Source organism: Salmo salar, chromosome ssa11 (assembly GCF_905237065.1).
Source record: "Salmo salar chromosome ssa11, Ssal_v3.1, whole genome shotgun sequence".
Lineage (NCBI taxonomy): Eukaryota > Metazoa > Chordata > Actinopteri > Salmoniformes > Salmonidae > Salmo > Salmo salar.
The window spans coordinates 109299756-109313679 of record NC_059452.1 but is presented as its reverse complement, the minus strand read 5'-3'; the positions used below and the strand labels follow the sequence as shown (position 1 = coordinate 109313679).

At 44.0% G+C, this 13924-nt stretch overlaps 1 protein-coding gene across 2 annotated transcripts in view; it reads left to right on the top strand.

The window, feature by feature from the left end:
• Positions 1-13924, top strand: part of ddx52 (DEAD (Asp-Glu-Ala-Asp) box polypeptide 52) — a 49095-nt gene that overhangs the window by 14088 nt on the left and 21083 nt on the right. For both annotated transcript variants that reach the window (XM_014129893.2, XM_014129891.2), the window contains exons 6-9: positions 606-717; positions 1212-1278; positions 1378-1581; positions 1923-2013. In XM_014129893.2, the coding sequence (XP_013985368.2) occupies positions 606-717; positions 1212-1278; positions 1378-1581; positions 1923-2013 (474 nt within the window). The remainder of the gene's footprint in view (positions 1-605; positions 718-1211; positions 1279-1377; positions 1582-1922; positions 2014-13924) is intronic.

Below are 13924 nucleotides of genomic sequence, written 5' to 3'. Positions count from 1 at the left end.
GTGTTGTTATGTTATAATGTTGTGTTGTGTTATAATGTTGTGTTGTTGTGTAGACCCACAGGGAGTTGGTGCTGTGTTGTTGTGTTGTTGTGTTATAATGTTGTGTTGTGTTATAATGTTGTGTTGTTGTGTAGACCCACAGGGAGTTGGTGCTGTGTTGTTGTGTTGTTGTGTTATAATGTTGTTATAATGTTGTGTTGTTGTGTTATAATGTTGTGTTGTTGTGTTATGTTGTTGTGTTATAATGTTGTGTTGTTGTGTTATAATGTTGTGTTGTTGTGTTATAATGTTGTGTTGTTGTGTTATAATGTTGTTGTGTTATAATGTTGTGTTGTTGTGTTATAATGTTGTGTTGTTGTTGTGTTATAATGTTGTTATGTTATAATGTTGTGTTATAATGTTGTGTTGTTGTGTTATAATGTTGTGTTGTTGTGTTATAATGTTGTTGTGTTATAATGTTGTGTTGTTGTGTTATAATGTTGTGTTGTTGTTGTGTTGTTATAATGTTGTGTTGTTGTGTTATAATGTTGTTGTGTTATAATGTTGTGTTGTTGTGTTATAATGTTGTTGTGTTATAATGTTGTTGTTGTGTTGTTGTTGTGTAGACCCACAGGGAGTTGGTGCGTCTGTCGGAGGGTGTTGGGTTCAGAGTTCACATACTAGACAAGGCCTCCATGGCAGCCAGGAAATGCCTTCCCAGCTCTATCAACAAATCTGGTACAAAGACAAAATGGGACCTGTTTACTAATGAGACCGAGACCAGCACAACATCCCTCACTCATTTACTCTTTTTGTCCTACTACACTTGTTTCTCTCTCTCCCCCTCCTCTCTCTCCCCCTCTCGCCTCTCCCGCCCTTCCCCCCTCTCCTCTCTTCCCCCCTCCCTCTCTTCCCCTCTCCCCCTCTCTTCCCCTCCCCTCTCCCTCTCTCTGCCCTCTCTCTCCCTCCCCTCTCTTCTCCCTCCCCTCTCTCACCTCTCCCCCTCCCCTCTTCTCACCTCTCCCCCTCCTCTCTCTCCCCCTCTCCTCTCTCCTCTCCCCCTCTCGCCTCTCCCGCCCTTCCCCCCTCCCTCTCTTCCCCTCTCTCCTCTCTTCCCCTCCCCTCTCCCTCTCTCTGTCCTCTCTCTCCCCTCTCCCCTCTCTCCTCCTCCCCTCTCTCTGTCCTCTCTCTCCCCTCTCTCCCCCTCTCTCTCCCCTCTCCTCTCTCCCCAGATATTCTGATCAGTACCCCTAATAGACTGGTGTTCCTCCTGAAGCAGAATGCTCTGGACCTCAGCAGGTCAGCTCTCTCTGTTTTAATACTGTGTTGTTGGCTCTGATATGTTGGTTGAGGGCTGTCGTAGCAGGTTGTGTTTATTAATACTGTGTGTGTGCGCAGTGTGGAATGGCTGGTGGTGGATGAGAGTGATAAGCTGTTTGAGGATGGTCGTAGTGGCTTCAGAGACCAGCTAGCAGCGGTGTTCCAGGCATGTTCTTCCCCGCGGGTCAGACGAGCGCTCTACAGCGCTACCTGCGCCCCAGACGTGGAACAGTGGTGTCGCCTCAACCTCGACAACCTGGTCTCTGTTAATATTGGACACAGGTACTCCACTACCCACAGTCCCCTGTTCTACTACACTACCCATAACCACCCTCTCTCTTCTTTGCAGAGCCGTGGTTTGAGGGGTAACACTGGGTTCAATCCCTGGGCCCACTTCTCATTTTTTACATTTTACATTTTAGTCATTTAGCAGACGCTCTTATCCAGAGCGACTTGGAGTAGTGAATGCATACATTTCATAAAAATGTTTATTTATTTTTTTATATTTCCATTATTTATTTTTTTGTACACCATGCACTACCAACTGAGCTACAGGGGAAGACTGTACCCCCCCCTCGCGTTCAGAACCATCTAATAGAGTTTGAAAACGGTTGTGTTCTCAGGAACTCTGCAGTGGAGACAGTGGAACAGAAACTGCTGTTCGTTGGAACAGAGAACGGCAAGTTACTGGCCGTCAGGGACATAATCAAGAAGGTACACGCCCATCACGTTACACTCCAAATAAATCAAATGGTACTAGTCACATGCTCAGAATACAACAGGTGTAGTAGACCTCACAGTGAAATGCTGAATACAACAGGTGTAGTAGACCTCACAGTGAAATGCTGAATACAACAGGTGTAGTAGACCTCACAGTGAAATGCTGAATACAACAGGTGTAGTAGACCTCACAGTGAAATGCTGAATACAACAGGTGTAGTAGACCTCACAGTGAAATGCTGAATACAACAGGTGTAGTAGACCTCACAGTGAAACGCTGAATACAACAGGTGTAGACGACCTCACAGTGAAATGCTGAATACAACAGGTGTAGTAGACCTCACAGTGAAATGCTGAATACAACAGGTGTAGACCTCACAGTGAAATGCTGAATACAACAGGTGTAGTAGACCTCACAGTGAAATGCTGAATACAACAGGTGTAGACCTCACAGTGAAATGCTGAATACAACAGGTGTAGTAGACCTTACTGTGAAATGCTGAATACAACAGGTGTAGTAGACCTTACAGTGAAATGCTGAATACAACAGGTGTAGTAGACCTCACAGTGAAATGCTGAATACAACAGGTGTAGTAGCCCTCACAGTGAAATGCTGAATACAACAGGTGTAGTAGACCTCACAGTGAAATGCTGAATACAACAGGTGTAGTAGACCTCACAGTGAAATGCTGAATACAACAGGTGTAGACCTCACAGTGAAATGCTGAATACAACAGGTGTAGTAGACCTTACAGTGAAATGCTGAATACAACAGGTGTAGTAGACCTTACTGTGAAATGCTGAATACAACAGGTGTAGTAGACCTCACAGTGAAATGCTGAATACAACAGGTGTAGTAGACCTCACAGTGAAATGCTGAATACAACAGGTGTAGTAAACCTTACAGTGAAATGCTGAATACAACAGGTGTAGTAGACCTCACAGTGAAATGCTGAATACAACAGGTGTAGTAGACCTCACAGTGAAATGCTGAATACAACAGGTGTAGTAGACCTCACAGTGAAATGCTGAATACAACAGGTGTAGTAGACCTCACAGTGAAATGCTGAATACAACAGGTGTAGTAGACCTCACAGTGAAATGCTGAATACAACAGGTGTAGTAGACCTCACAGTGAAATGCTGAATACAACAGGTGTAGTAGACCTCACAGTGAAATGCTGAATACAACAGGTGTAGTAGACCTCATAGTGAAATGCTGAATACAACAGGTGTAGTAGACCTCACAGTGAAATGCTGAATACAACAGGTGTAGTAGACCTCATAGTGAAATGCTGAATACAACAGGTGTAGTAGACCTCATAGTGAAATGCTGAATACAACAGGTGTAGTAGACCTCACAGTGAAATGCTGAATACAACAGGTGTAGTAGACCTCACAGTGAAATGCTGAATACCACAGGTGTAGTAGACCTCACAGTGAAATGCTGAATACAACAGGTGTAGTAGACCTCACAGTGAAATGCTGAATACAACAGGTGTAGTAGACCTCACAGTGAAATGCTGAATACAACAGGTGTAGTAGACCTTACAGTGAAATGCTGAATACAACAGGTGTAGTAGACCTCACAGTGAAATGCTGAATACAACAGATGGGACCTTACAGTGAAATGCTGAATACAACAGGTGTAGTAGACCTCACAGTGAAATGCTGAATACAACAGGTGTAGTAGACCTCACAGTGAAATGCTTCATACAACAGGTGTAGTAGACCTCACAGTGAAATGCTGAATACAACAGGTGTAGTAGACCTCACAGTGAAATGCTGAATACAACAGGTGTAGTAGACCTTACAGTGAAATGCTGAATACAACAGGTGTAGTAGACCTCACAGTGAAATGCTGAATACAACAGGTGTAGTAGACCTCACAGTGAAATGCTGAATACAACAGGTGTAGTAGACCTCACAGTGAAATGCTTAATACAACAGGTGTAGTAGACCTCACAGTGAAATGCTGAATACAACAGGTGTAGTAGACCTCACAGTGAAATGCTGAATACAACAGGTGTAGTAGACCTTACAGTGAAATGCTGAATACAACAGGTGTAGTAGACCTTACAGTGAAATGCTGAATACAACAGGTGTAGTAGACCTCACAGTGAAATGCTGAATACAACAGGTGTAGTAGACCTCACAGTGAAATGCTGAATACAACAGGTGTAGTAGACCTTACAGTGAAATGCTGAATACAACAGGTGTAGACCTCACAGTGAAATGCTGAATACAACAGGTGTAGTAGACCTCACAGTGAAATGCTGAATACAACAGGTGTAGTAGACCTTACAGTGAAATGCTGAATACAACAGGTGTAGTAGACCTCACAGTGAAATGCTGAATACAACAGGTGTAGTAGACCTCACAGTGAAATGCTGAATACAACAGGTGTAGTAGACCTTACTGTGAAATGCTGAATACAACAGGTGTAGTAGACCTTACAGTGAAATGCTGAATACAACAGGTGTAGTAGACCTTACAGTGAAATGCTGAATACAACAGGTGTAGTAGACCTTACAGTGAAATGCTGAATACAACAGGTGTAGTAGACCTTACAGTGAAATGCTGAATACAACAGGTGTAGTAGACCTCACAGTGAAATGCTGAATACAACAGGTGTAGTAGACCTCACAGTGAAATGCTGAATACAACAGGTGTAGTAGACCTTACAGTGAAATGCTGAATACAACAGGTGTAGTAGACCTCACAGTGAAATGCTGAATACAACAGGTGTAGTAGACCTCACAGTGAAATGCTGAATACAACAGGTGTAGTAGACCTTACAGTGAAATGCTGAATACAACAGGTGTAGACCTCACAGTGAAATGCTGAATACAACAGGTGTAGTAGACCTCACAGTGAAATGCTGAATACAACAGGTGTAGTAGACCTTACAGTGAAATGCTGAATACAACAGGTGTAGTAGACCTTACAGTGAAATGCTGAATACAACAGGTGTAGTAGACCTCACAGTGAAATGCTGAATACAACAGGTGTAGTAGACCTCACAGTGAAATGCTGAATACAACAGGTGTAGTAGACCTCACAGTGAAATGCTGAATACAACAGGTGTAGTAGACCTCACAGTGAAATGCTGAATACAACAGGTGTAGTAGACCTCACAGTGAAATGCTGAATACAACAGGTGTAGTAGACCTTACAGTGAAATGCTGAATACAACAGGTGTAGTAGACCTTACAGTGAAATGCTGAATACAACAGGTGTAGTAGACCTCACAGTGAAATGCTGAATACAACAGGTGTAGTAGACCTTACAGTGAAATGCTGAATACAACAGGTGTAGTAGACCTCACAGTGAAATGCTGAATACAACAGGTGTAGTAGACCTCACAGTGAAATGCTGAATACAACAGGTGTAGTAGACCTTACAGTGAAATGCTGAATACAACAGGTGTAGTAGACCTCACAGTGAAATGCTGAATACAACAGGTGTAGTAGACCTTACAGTGAAATGCTGAATACAACAGGTGTAGTAGACCTCACAGTGAAATGCTGAATACAACAGGTGTAGTAGACCTCACAGTGAAATGCTGAATACAACAGGTGTAGTAGACCTTACAGTGAAATGCTGAATACAACAGGTGTAGTAGACCTCACAGTGAAATGCTGAATACAACAGGTGTAGTAGACCTGACAGTGAAATGCTGAATACAACAGGTGTAGTAGACCTCACAGTGAAATGCTGAATACAACAGGTGTAGTAGACCTCACAGTGAAATGCTGAATACAACAGGTGTAGTAGACCTCACAGTGAAATGCTGAATACAACAGGTGTAGTAGACCTTACAGTGAAATGCTGAATACAACAGGTGTAGTAGACCTTACAGTGAAATGCTGAATACAACAGGTGTAGTAGACCTCACAGTGAAATGCTGAATACAACAGGTGTAGACGACCTCACAGTGAAATGCTGAATACAACAGGTGGTAGACCTCACAGTGAAATGCTGAATACAACAGGTGTAGTAGACCTTACAGTGAAATGCTGAATACAACAGGTGTAGTAGACCTTACAGTGAAATGCTGAATACCACAGGTGTAGTAGACCTTACAGTGAAATGCTGAATACAACAGGTGTAGTAGACCTCACAGTGAAATGCTGAATACAACAGGTGTAGTAGACCTCATAGTGAAATGCTGAATACAACAGGTGTAGTAGACCTCACAGTGAAATGCTGAATACAACAGGTGTAGTAGACCTCACAGTGAAATGCTGAATACAACAGGTGTAGTAGACCTCACAGTGAAATGCTGAATACAACAGGTGTAGTAGACCTCACAGTGAAATGCTGAATACAACAGGTGTAGTAGACCTCATAGTGAAATGCTGAATACAACAGGTGTAGTAGACCTCACAGTGAAATGCTGAATACAACAGGTGTAGTAGACCTCATAGTGAAATGCTGAATACAACAGGTGTAGTAGACCTCATAGTGAAATGCTGAATACAACAGGTGTAGTAGACCTCACAGTGAAATGCTGAATACAACAGGTGTAGTAGACCTCACAGTGAAATGCTGAATACAACAGGTGTAGTAGACCTCACAGTGAAATGCTTAATACAACAGGTGTAGTAGACCTCACAGTGAAATGCTGAATACAACAGGTGTAGTAGACCTCACAGTGAAATGCTGAATACAACAGGTGTAGTAGACCTTACAGTGAAATGCTGAATACAACAGGTGTAGTAGACCTCACAGTGAAATGCTGAATACAACAGGTGTAGTAGACCTCACAGTGAAATGCTGAATACAACAGGTGTAGTAGACCTCACAGTGAAATGCTTAATACAACAGGTGTAGTAGACCTCACAGTGAAATGCTGAATACAACAGGTGTAGTAGACCTCACAGTGAAATGCTGAATACAACAGGTGTAGTAGACCTTACAGTGAAATGCTGAATACAACAGGTGTAGTAGACCTTACAGTGAAATGCTGAATACAACAGGTGTAGTAGACCTCACAGTGAAATGCTGAATACAACAGGTGTAGTAGACCTCACAGTGAAATGCTGAATACAACAGGTGTAGTAGACCTCACAGTGAAATGCTGAATACAACAGGTGTAGTAGACCTCACAGTGAAATGCTGAATACAACAGGTGTAGTAGACCTTACAGTGAAATGCTGAATACAACAGGTGTAGTAGACCTTACAGTGAAATGCTGAATACAACAGGTGTAGACCTCACAGTGAAATGCTGAATACAACAGGTGTAGTAGACCTCACAGTGAAATGCTGAATACAACAGGTGTAGTAGACCTTACAGTGAAATGCTGAATACAACAGGTGTAGTAGACCTTACAGTGAAATGCTGAATACAACAGGTGTAGTAGACCTCACAGTGAAATGCTGAATACAACAGGTGTAGTAGACCTCACAGTGAAATGCTGAATACAACAGGTGTAGTAGACCTCACAGTGAAATGCTGAATACAACAGGTGTAGACCTTACAGTGAAATGCTGAATACAACAGGTGTAGTAGACCTCACAGTGAAATGCTGAATACAACAGGTGTAGTAGACCTCACAGTGAAATGCTGAATACAACAGGTGTAGTAGACCTCACAGTGAAATGCTGAATACAACAGGTGTAGTAGACCTCACAGTGAAATGCTGAATACAACAGGTGTAGTAGACCTCACAGTGAAATGCTGAATACAACAGGTGTAGTAGACCTTACAGTGAAATGCTGAATACAACAGGTGTAGTAGACCTTACAGTGAAATGCTGAATACAACAGGTGTAGTAGACCTCACAGTGAAATGCTGAATACAACAGGTGTAGTAGACCTTACAGTGAAATGCTGAATACAACAGGTGTAGTAGACCTCACAGTGAAATGCTGAATACAACAGGTGTAGTAGACCTCACAGTGAAATGCTGAATACAACAGGTGTAGTAGACCTTACAGTGAAATGCTGAATACAACAGGTGTAGTAGACCTCACAGTGAAATGCTGAATACAACAGGTGTAGTAGACCTTACAGTGAAATGCTGAATACAACAGGTGTAGTAGACCTTACAGTGAAATGCTGAATACAACAGGTGTAGTAGACCTCACAGTGAAATGCTGAATACAACAGGTGTAGTAGACCTCACAGTGAAATGCTGAATACAACAGGTGTAGTAGACCTTACAGTGAAATGCTGAATACAACAGGTGTAGTAGACCTCACAGTGAAATGCTGAATACAACAGGTGTAGTAGACCTGACAGTGAAATGCTGAATACAACAGGTGTAGTAGACCTCACAGTGAAATGCTGAATACAACAGGTGTAGTAGACCTCACAGTGAAATGCTGAATACAACAGGTGTAGTAGACCTCACAGTGAAATGCTGAATACAACAGGTGTAGTAGACCTTACAGTGAAATGCTGAATACAACAGGTGTAGTAGACCTTACAGTGAAATGCTGAATACAACAGGTGTAGTAGACCTCACAGTGAAACGCTGAATACAACAGGTGTAGACGACCTCACAGTGAAATGCTGAATACAACAGGTGTAGACCTCACAGTGAAATGCTGAATACAACAGGTGTAGTAGACCTTACAGTGAAATGCTGAATACAACAGGTGTAGTAGACCTTACAGTGAAATGCTGAATACCACAGGTGTAGTAGACCTTACAGTGAAATGCTGAATACAACAGGTGTAGTAGACCTCACAGTGAAATGCTGAATACAACAGGTGTAGTAGACCTCACAGTGAAATGCTGAATACAACAGGTGTAGTAGACCTCACAGTGAAATGCTGAATACAACAGGTGTAGTAGACCTCACAGTGAAATGCTGAATACAACAGGTGTAGTAGACCTCACAGTGAAATGCTGAATACAACAGGTGTAGACCTTACACTGAAATGCTTACTTACAAGCCCTTAACCCACAATGCAGTTCAAGAAATAGAGGTAATGAAATAAAGTAAATAAATCGAATCAATCAAAAAGTAACACAATACATTTACATAACAATAACGAGGCTCTACACAGGGTGTTACGGTACAGAGTCAATGTGGAGGCTATATACAGGGGGTACCGGTACAGACTCAATGTGGAGGCTATATACAGGGGGTACTGGTACAGAGTCAATGTGGAGGCTATATACAGGGGGTACCGGTACAGAGTCAATGTGGAGGCTATATACAGGGGGTACCGGTACAGAGTCAATGTGGAGGCTATATACAGGGTATTACGGTACAGAGTCAATGTGGAGGCTATATACAGGGTGTTACGGTACAGAGTCAATGTGGAGGCTATATACAGGGGGTACCGGTACAGAGTCAATGTGGAGGCTATATACAGGGGGTACCGGTACAGAGTCAATGTGGAGGCTATATACAGGGGGTACCGGTACAGAGTCAATGTGGAGGCTATATACAGGGTGTTACGGTACAGAGTCAATGTGGAGGCTATATACAGGGTGTTACGGTACAGAGTCAATGTGGAGGCTATATACAGGGGGTACCGGTACAGAGTCAATGTGGAGGCTATATACAGGGGGTACCGGTATAGAGTCAATGTGGAGGCTATATACAGGGGGTACCGGTACAGAGTCAATGTGGAGGCTATATACAGGGGGACCGGTACAGAGTCAATGTGGAGGCTATATACAGGGGGTACCGGTATAGAGTCAATGTGGAGGCTATATACAGGGGGTACCGGTACAGAGTCAATGTGGAGGCTATATACAGGGGGTACCGGTACAGAGTCAATGTGGAGGCTATATACAGGGGGTACCGGTACAGAGTCAATGTGGAGGCTATATACAGGGGGTACCAGTACAGAGTCAATGTGGAGGCTATATACAGGGGGTACCGGTACAGAGTCAATGTGGAGGCTATATACAGGGGGGTACCGGTACAGAGTCAATGTGGAGGCTATATACAGGGGGTACCGGTATAGAGTCAATGTGGAGGCTATATACAGGGGGTACCGGTACAGAGTCAATGTGGAGGCTATATACAGGGGGTACCGGTACAGAGTCAATGTGGAGGCTATATACAGGGGGTACCGGTACAGAGTCAATGTGGAGGCTATATACAGGGGGTACCGGTACAGAGTCAGTGTGGAGGCTATATACAGGGGGTACCTGTACAGAGTCAATGTGCAGGGGCACCGGTTAGTTCAGGTAATATGTAGGTAGAGTTATTAAAGTGCCTATGCATAGATGATAACAACAGAGAGTAGCAGTGGTGTAAAAGGGGGGCGCAATGCCAATAGTCTGGGTAGCCATTTGATTAGGTGTTCATCAGTCTTATGGCTTCGGGGTAGAAGCTGTTTAGAAGCCTCTTGGACCTAGACTTGCCGCTCCGTTACCCCTTGCCATGCGGTAGTAGAGAGAACAGTCTATAACTAGGGTGACTGGAGTCTTTGACAATTTTTAGGGGTTTCCTCTGACACCGCCTGGTATAGAGGTCCTGGATGGCAGAAAGCTTGGCCCCAGTGATGTACTGAGCTGTACGCACTACCCTCTCAAGTGCCTTGCGGTTGGAGGCCGAGCAGTTGCCATACCAGACAGTGATGCAAACAGATGCTCTCGATGGTGCAGCTGTAGAACCTTTTAAGGATCTGAGGACCCATGCCAAATCTTGTCAGATTCTTGAGGATTTGCCGTGCCCTCTTCACGACTGTCTTGGTGTGTTTGGACCATTCTAGTTTGTTGGTGATGTGGACACCAAGGAACTTGAAGCTCTCAACCTGCTCTACTACAGCCCCGTCGATGAGAATGGGGGCGTGCTCTGTCCTCTTTTTCCTGTAGTCCACAATCATCTCCTTTGTCTTGATCACGTTGAGGGAGAGGTTGTTGTCCTGGCACCACATGGCCAGGTCTCTGACCTCCTCCCTATATGCTGTCTCGTCGTTGTCGGGTATCTGGCCTACCACTGTTGTCATCGGCAAACTTAATGATGGTGTTGGAGTTGTGCCTGGCCGTGCAGTCATGAGTGAACAGGGAGTACAGGAGGGGACTAAGCACGCATCTCTGAGGGGCCCCTGTGTTGAGGATCAGTGTAGCGGATGTGTTGTTACCTACCCTCACCACCTGGGGGCGGCCTGTCAGGAAGTCCAGGATCCAGTTGCAGGTGTTTAGTCCCAGGGTCCGTTAGCTTATTGATGAGCTTTGAGGGCACTATGGTGTTGAGCGTTGAGCTGTAGTCAGTGAACAGCATTCTCACATAGGTGTTCCTTTTGTCCAGGTGAGAAAGGGCAGTGTGGACAGCAATAGAGATTGCATCATCTGTGGATCTGTTGGGGCGGTTTGCAAATTGGAGTGGGTCTAGGGTTTCTGGGATAATGGTGTTGATGTGAGCCATGACCAGCCTTTCAAAGCACTTCATGGCTACAGACGTGAGTGCTACAGGGCGGTAATCATTTAGGCAGGTTACCTTAGTGTTCTTGGGTACAGGGACTATGGTGGTCTGCTTAAAACATGTTGATATTAGACTCTGACAGGGAGACGTTGAAAATGTCAGTGAAGACATTTGCCAGTTGGTCAGCGCATGCTCGCAGTACACGTCCTGGTAATCCGTCTGGCCCTGCGGCCTTGTGAATGTTGACCTGTTTAAAGGTCTTACTCATGCCGGCTACGGAGAGCGTGATCACACTGTCTTCCGGAACAGCTGGTGCTCTCATGCATGTTTCAGTGTTCTTTGCCTCGATGCTAGCATTGAAGTAGTTTAGCTCGTCTGGTAGGCTCGTGTCACTGGGCAGCTCTCGGCTGTGCTTCCCTTTTGTCGTCTGTAATAGTTTGCAGGCCCTGCCACATCCGACGAGCGTCAGAGCCAATGTAGTACTATTCGATCTTAGTCCTGTATTGAAGCTTTGCCTGTTTGATGGTTCGTCGGAGGGCATAGCGGGATTTCTTATAAGCTTTCGGGTTAGAGTCCCGCTCCTTGAAAGCGGCAGCTCTAGCCTTTAGCTCAGTGCGGATGTTGCATGTAATCCATGGCTTCTGGTTGGGGTATGTACCGTACGGTCACTGTGGGGACGACGTCATCGATACACTTATTGATGAAGCCAATGACTGATGTGGTGTACTCCTCAATGCCATCAGAGGAATCCCAGAACATGTTCCAGTCTGTGCAGCAAAACAGTCCTGTAGTTTAGCATCTGCGTCATCTGACCACTTTTTTATTGATCGAGTCACTGGTGCTTCCTGCTTTAGTTTTTTGCTTGTAAGCAGCAATCAGGAGGATAGAGTTGCAGTCAGATTTGCCAAATGGAGGGCGAGGGAGAGCTTTGTACGCGTCTCTGTGTGTGGAGTAAAGGTGGTCCAGAGTTTTTAACATGCTGATAGTAATTTGGTAAAATGGATTTAAGTTTCCCTGCATTAAAGTCCCCGGCCACTAGGAGCACCGCCTCTTGGTGAGCGTTTTCCTGTTTGCTTATGGTGGAATACAGCTCATTCAATGCTGTCTTAGTGCCAGCCTCAGTCTGTGGTGGTATGTAAACCGCTATGAAAAATACTGATACATCCTCTAGGTAGATAGTGTGGTCTACAGCTTATCATGAGATACTCTACCTCAGGCGAGCAATAGCTCGAGACTTCCTTAGATATCGTGCACCAGCTGTTATTAACAAAAAATACATAGTCCGCCGCCCCTTGTCTTACCAGACGCCGCTGTTCTATCCTGCTGGTTCAGCGTATAACCAGCCAGCTGTATGTTGATAGCATCGTCGTTCAGCCACGACTCAGTGAAGCATAAGATATTACAGTTTTGAATGTCCCGTTGGTAGTTTAATCTTCCGCATAGGTCATCGATTTTTTTTTTTCTCCAAAGATTGCGCGTTTGCTTGCAGAATGGAAGGAAGTGGGGATTTATTAGATCGCCTACGAATTCTCAGAAGGCAGCCCCGCCCTCTGGCCCTTTTTCTTCGCCTCCTCTTCACGCAAATCACGGAGATATACTGCTTTCTCGGGAACAGGCCCATATCATTCGCGTCGGGCTCGTCAGACTCGTTAAAGGAAAAAAAGGATTCTGCCAGTCCGTGGTGAGTAATCACAGTTCTGCTGCCCAGAAGTTATTTTCGGTCATAAGAGACGGTAGTGGCAACATTTAAGTACAAAATAAGTTACAAACAACGCAAATAAATGAACAAAAAAAAAAAACACAATCAGTTGGGGGACATGTAGAACTTCAGCCTTCTTCTCCGGCGCCATTTTACAGAGTCAAAGTTTGTCAGATATTTTCCGACCTCAAGGTGGTCTTCTGTTGAGAACCATAGAGGTAGAAACACCACGGGCAGCACCGTCGAGAGCTTTCTCCTTTTTTAAAGAAGTACATTTCTTTCTATCTGAAGAGTGCGTATTTCCAGCTGGAGTGGTGCTTTATCTGTATCTGGTTTGTTATTTTATAATACCAAAAGACAATGACGTGCAGTGTGGTGTTGAAGGAACAAAGCGTAACTCACAAACACCAATAAATTCTGACTTGGTGGTACATGTATAATAAGACTCAGTCATTACAAGCAATTGAATTAAAACAAAAGTCAATATTGGGTGACGTAAAGCACAGAGTAGCAACAGATCAACACAGTTATAAAGGGGTTTAGTCTCTATTAGACTGAATGTGGTGGTGATATGGAGGATTAACTGATGCAGGGGATGTAGTGGGAGTTCAGCACCAGAAGGGGTTTAGTCTCTATTAGACTGTGTATCCAGTATCGGCTGCCATATTTTGTAGAATATAAAGAGCTAAACTTTTCCATATGCATTACATTTCGTAAATGACATAACCACATTTTAAAAGGTAGGTACAGTATCCAATTTCCAAAAATTGTATTGGGGTGTATTTAAACAGCCATGGTTAGTGATTTACTGCCATCTGCAATTATTACATTACATTTACATTTTAGTCATTTAGCAGACGCTCTTATC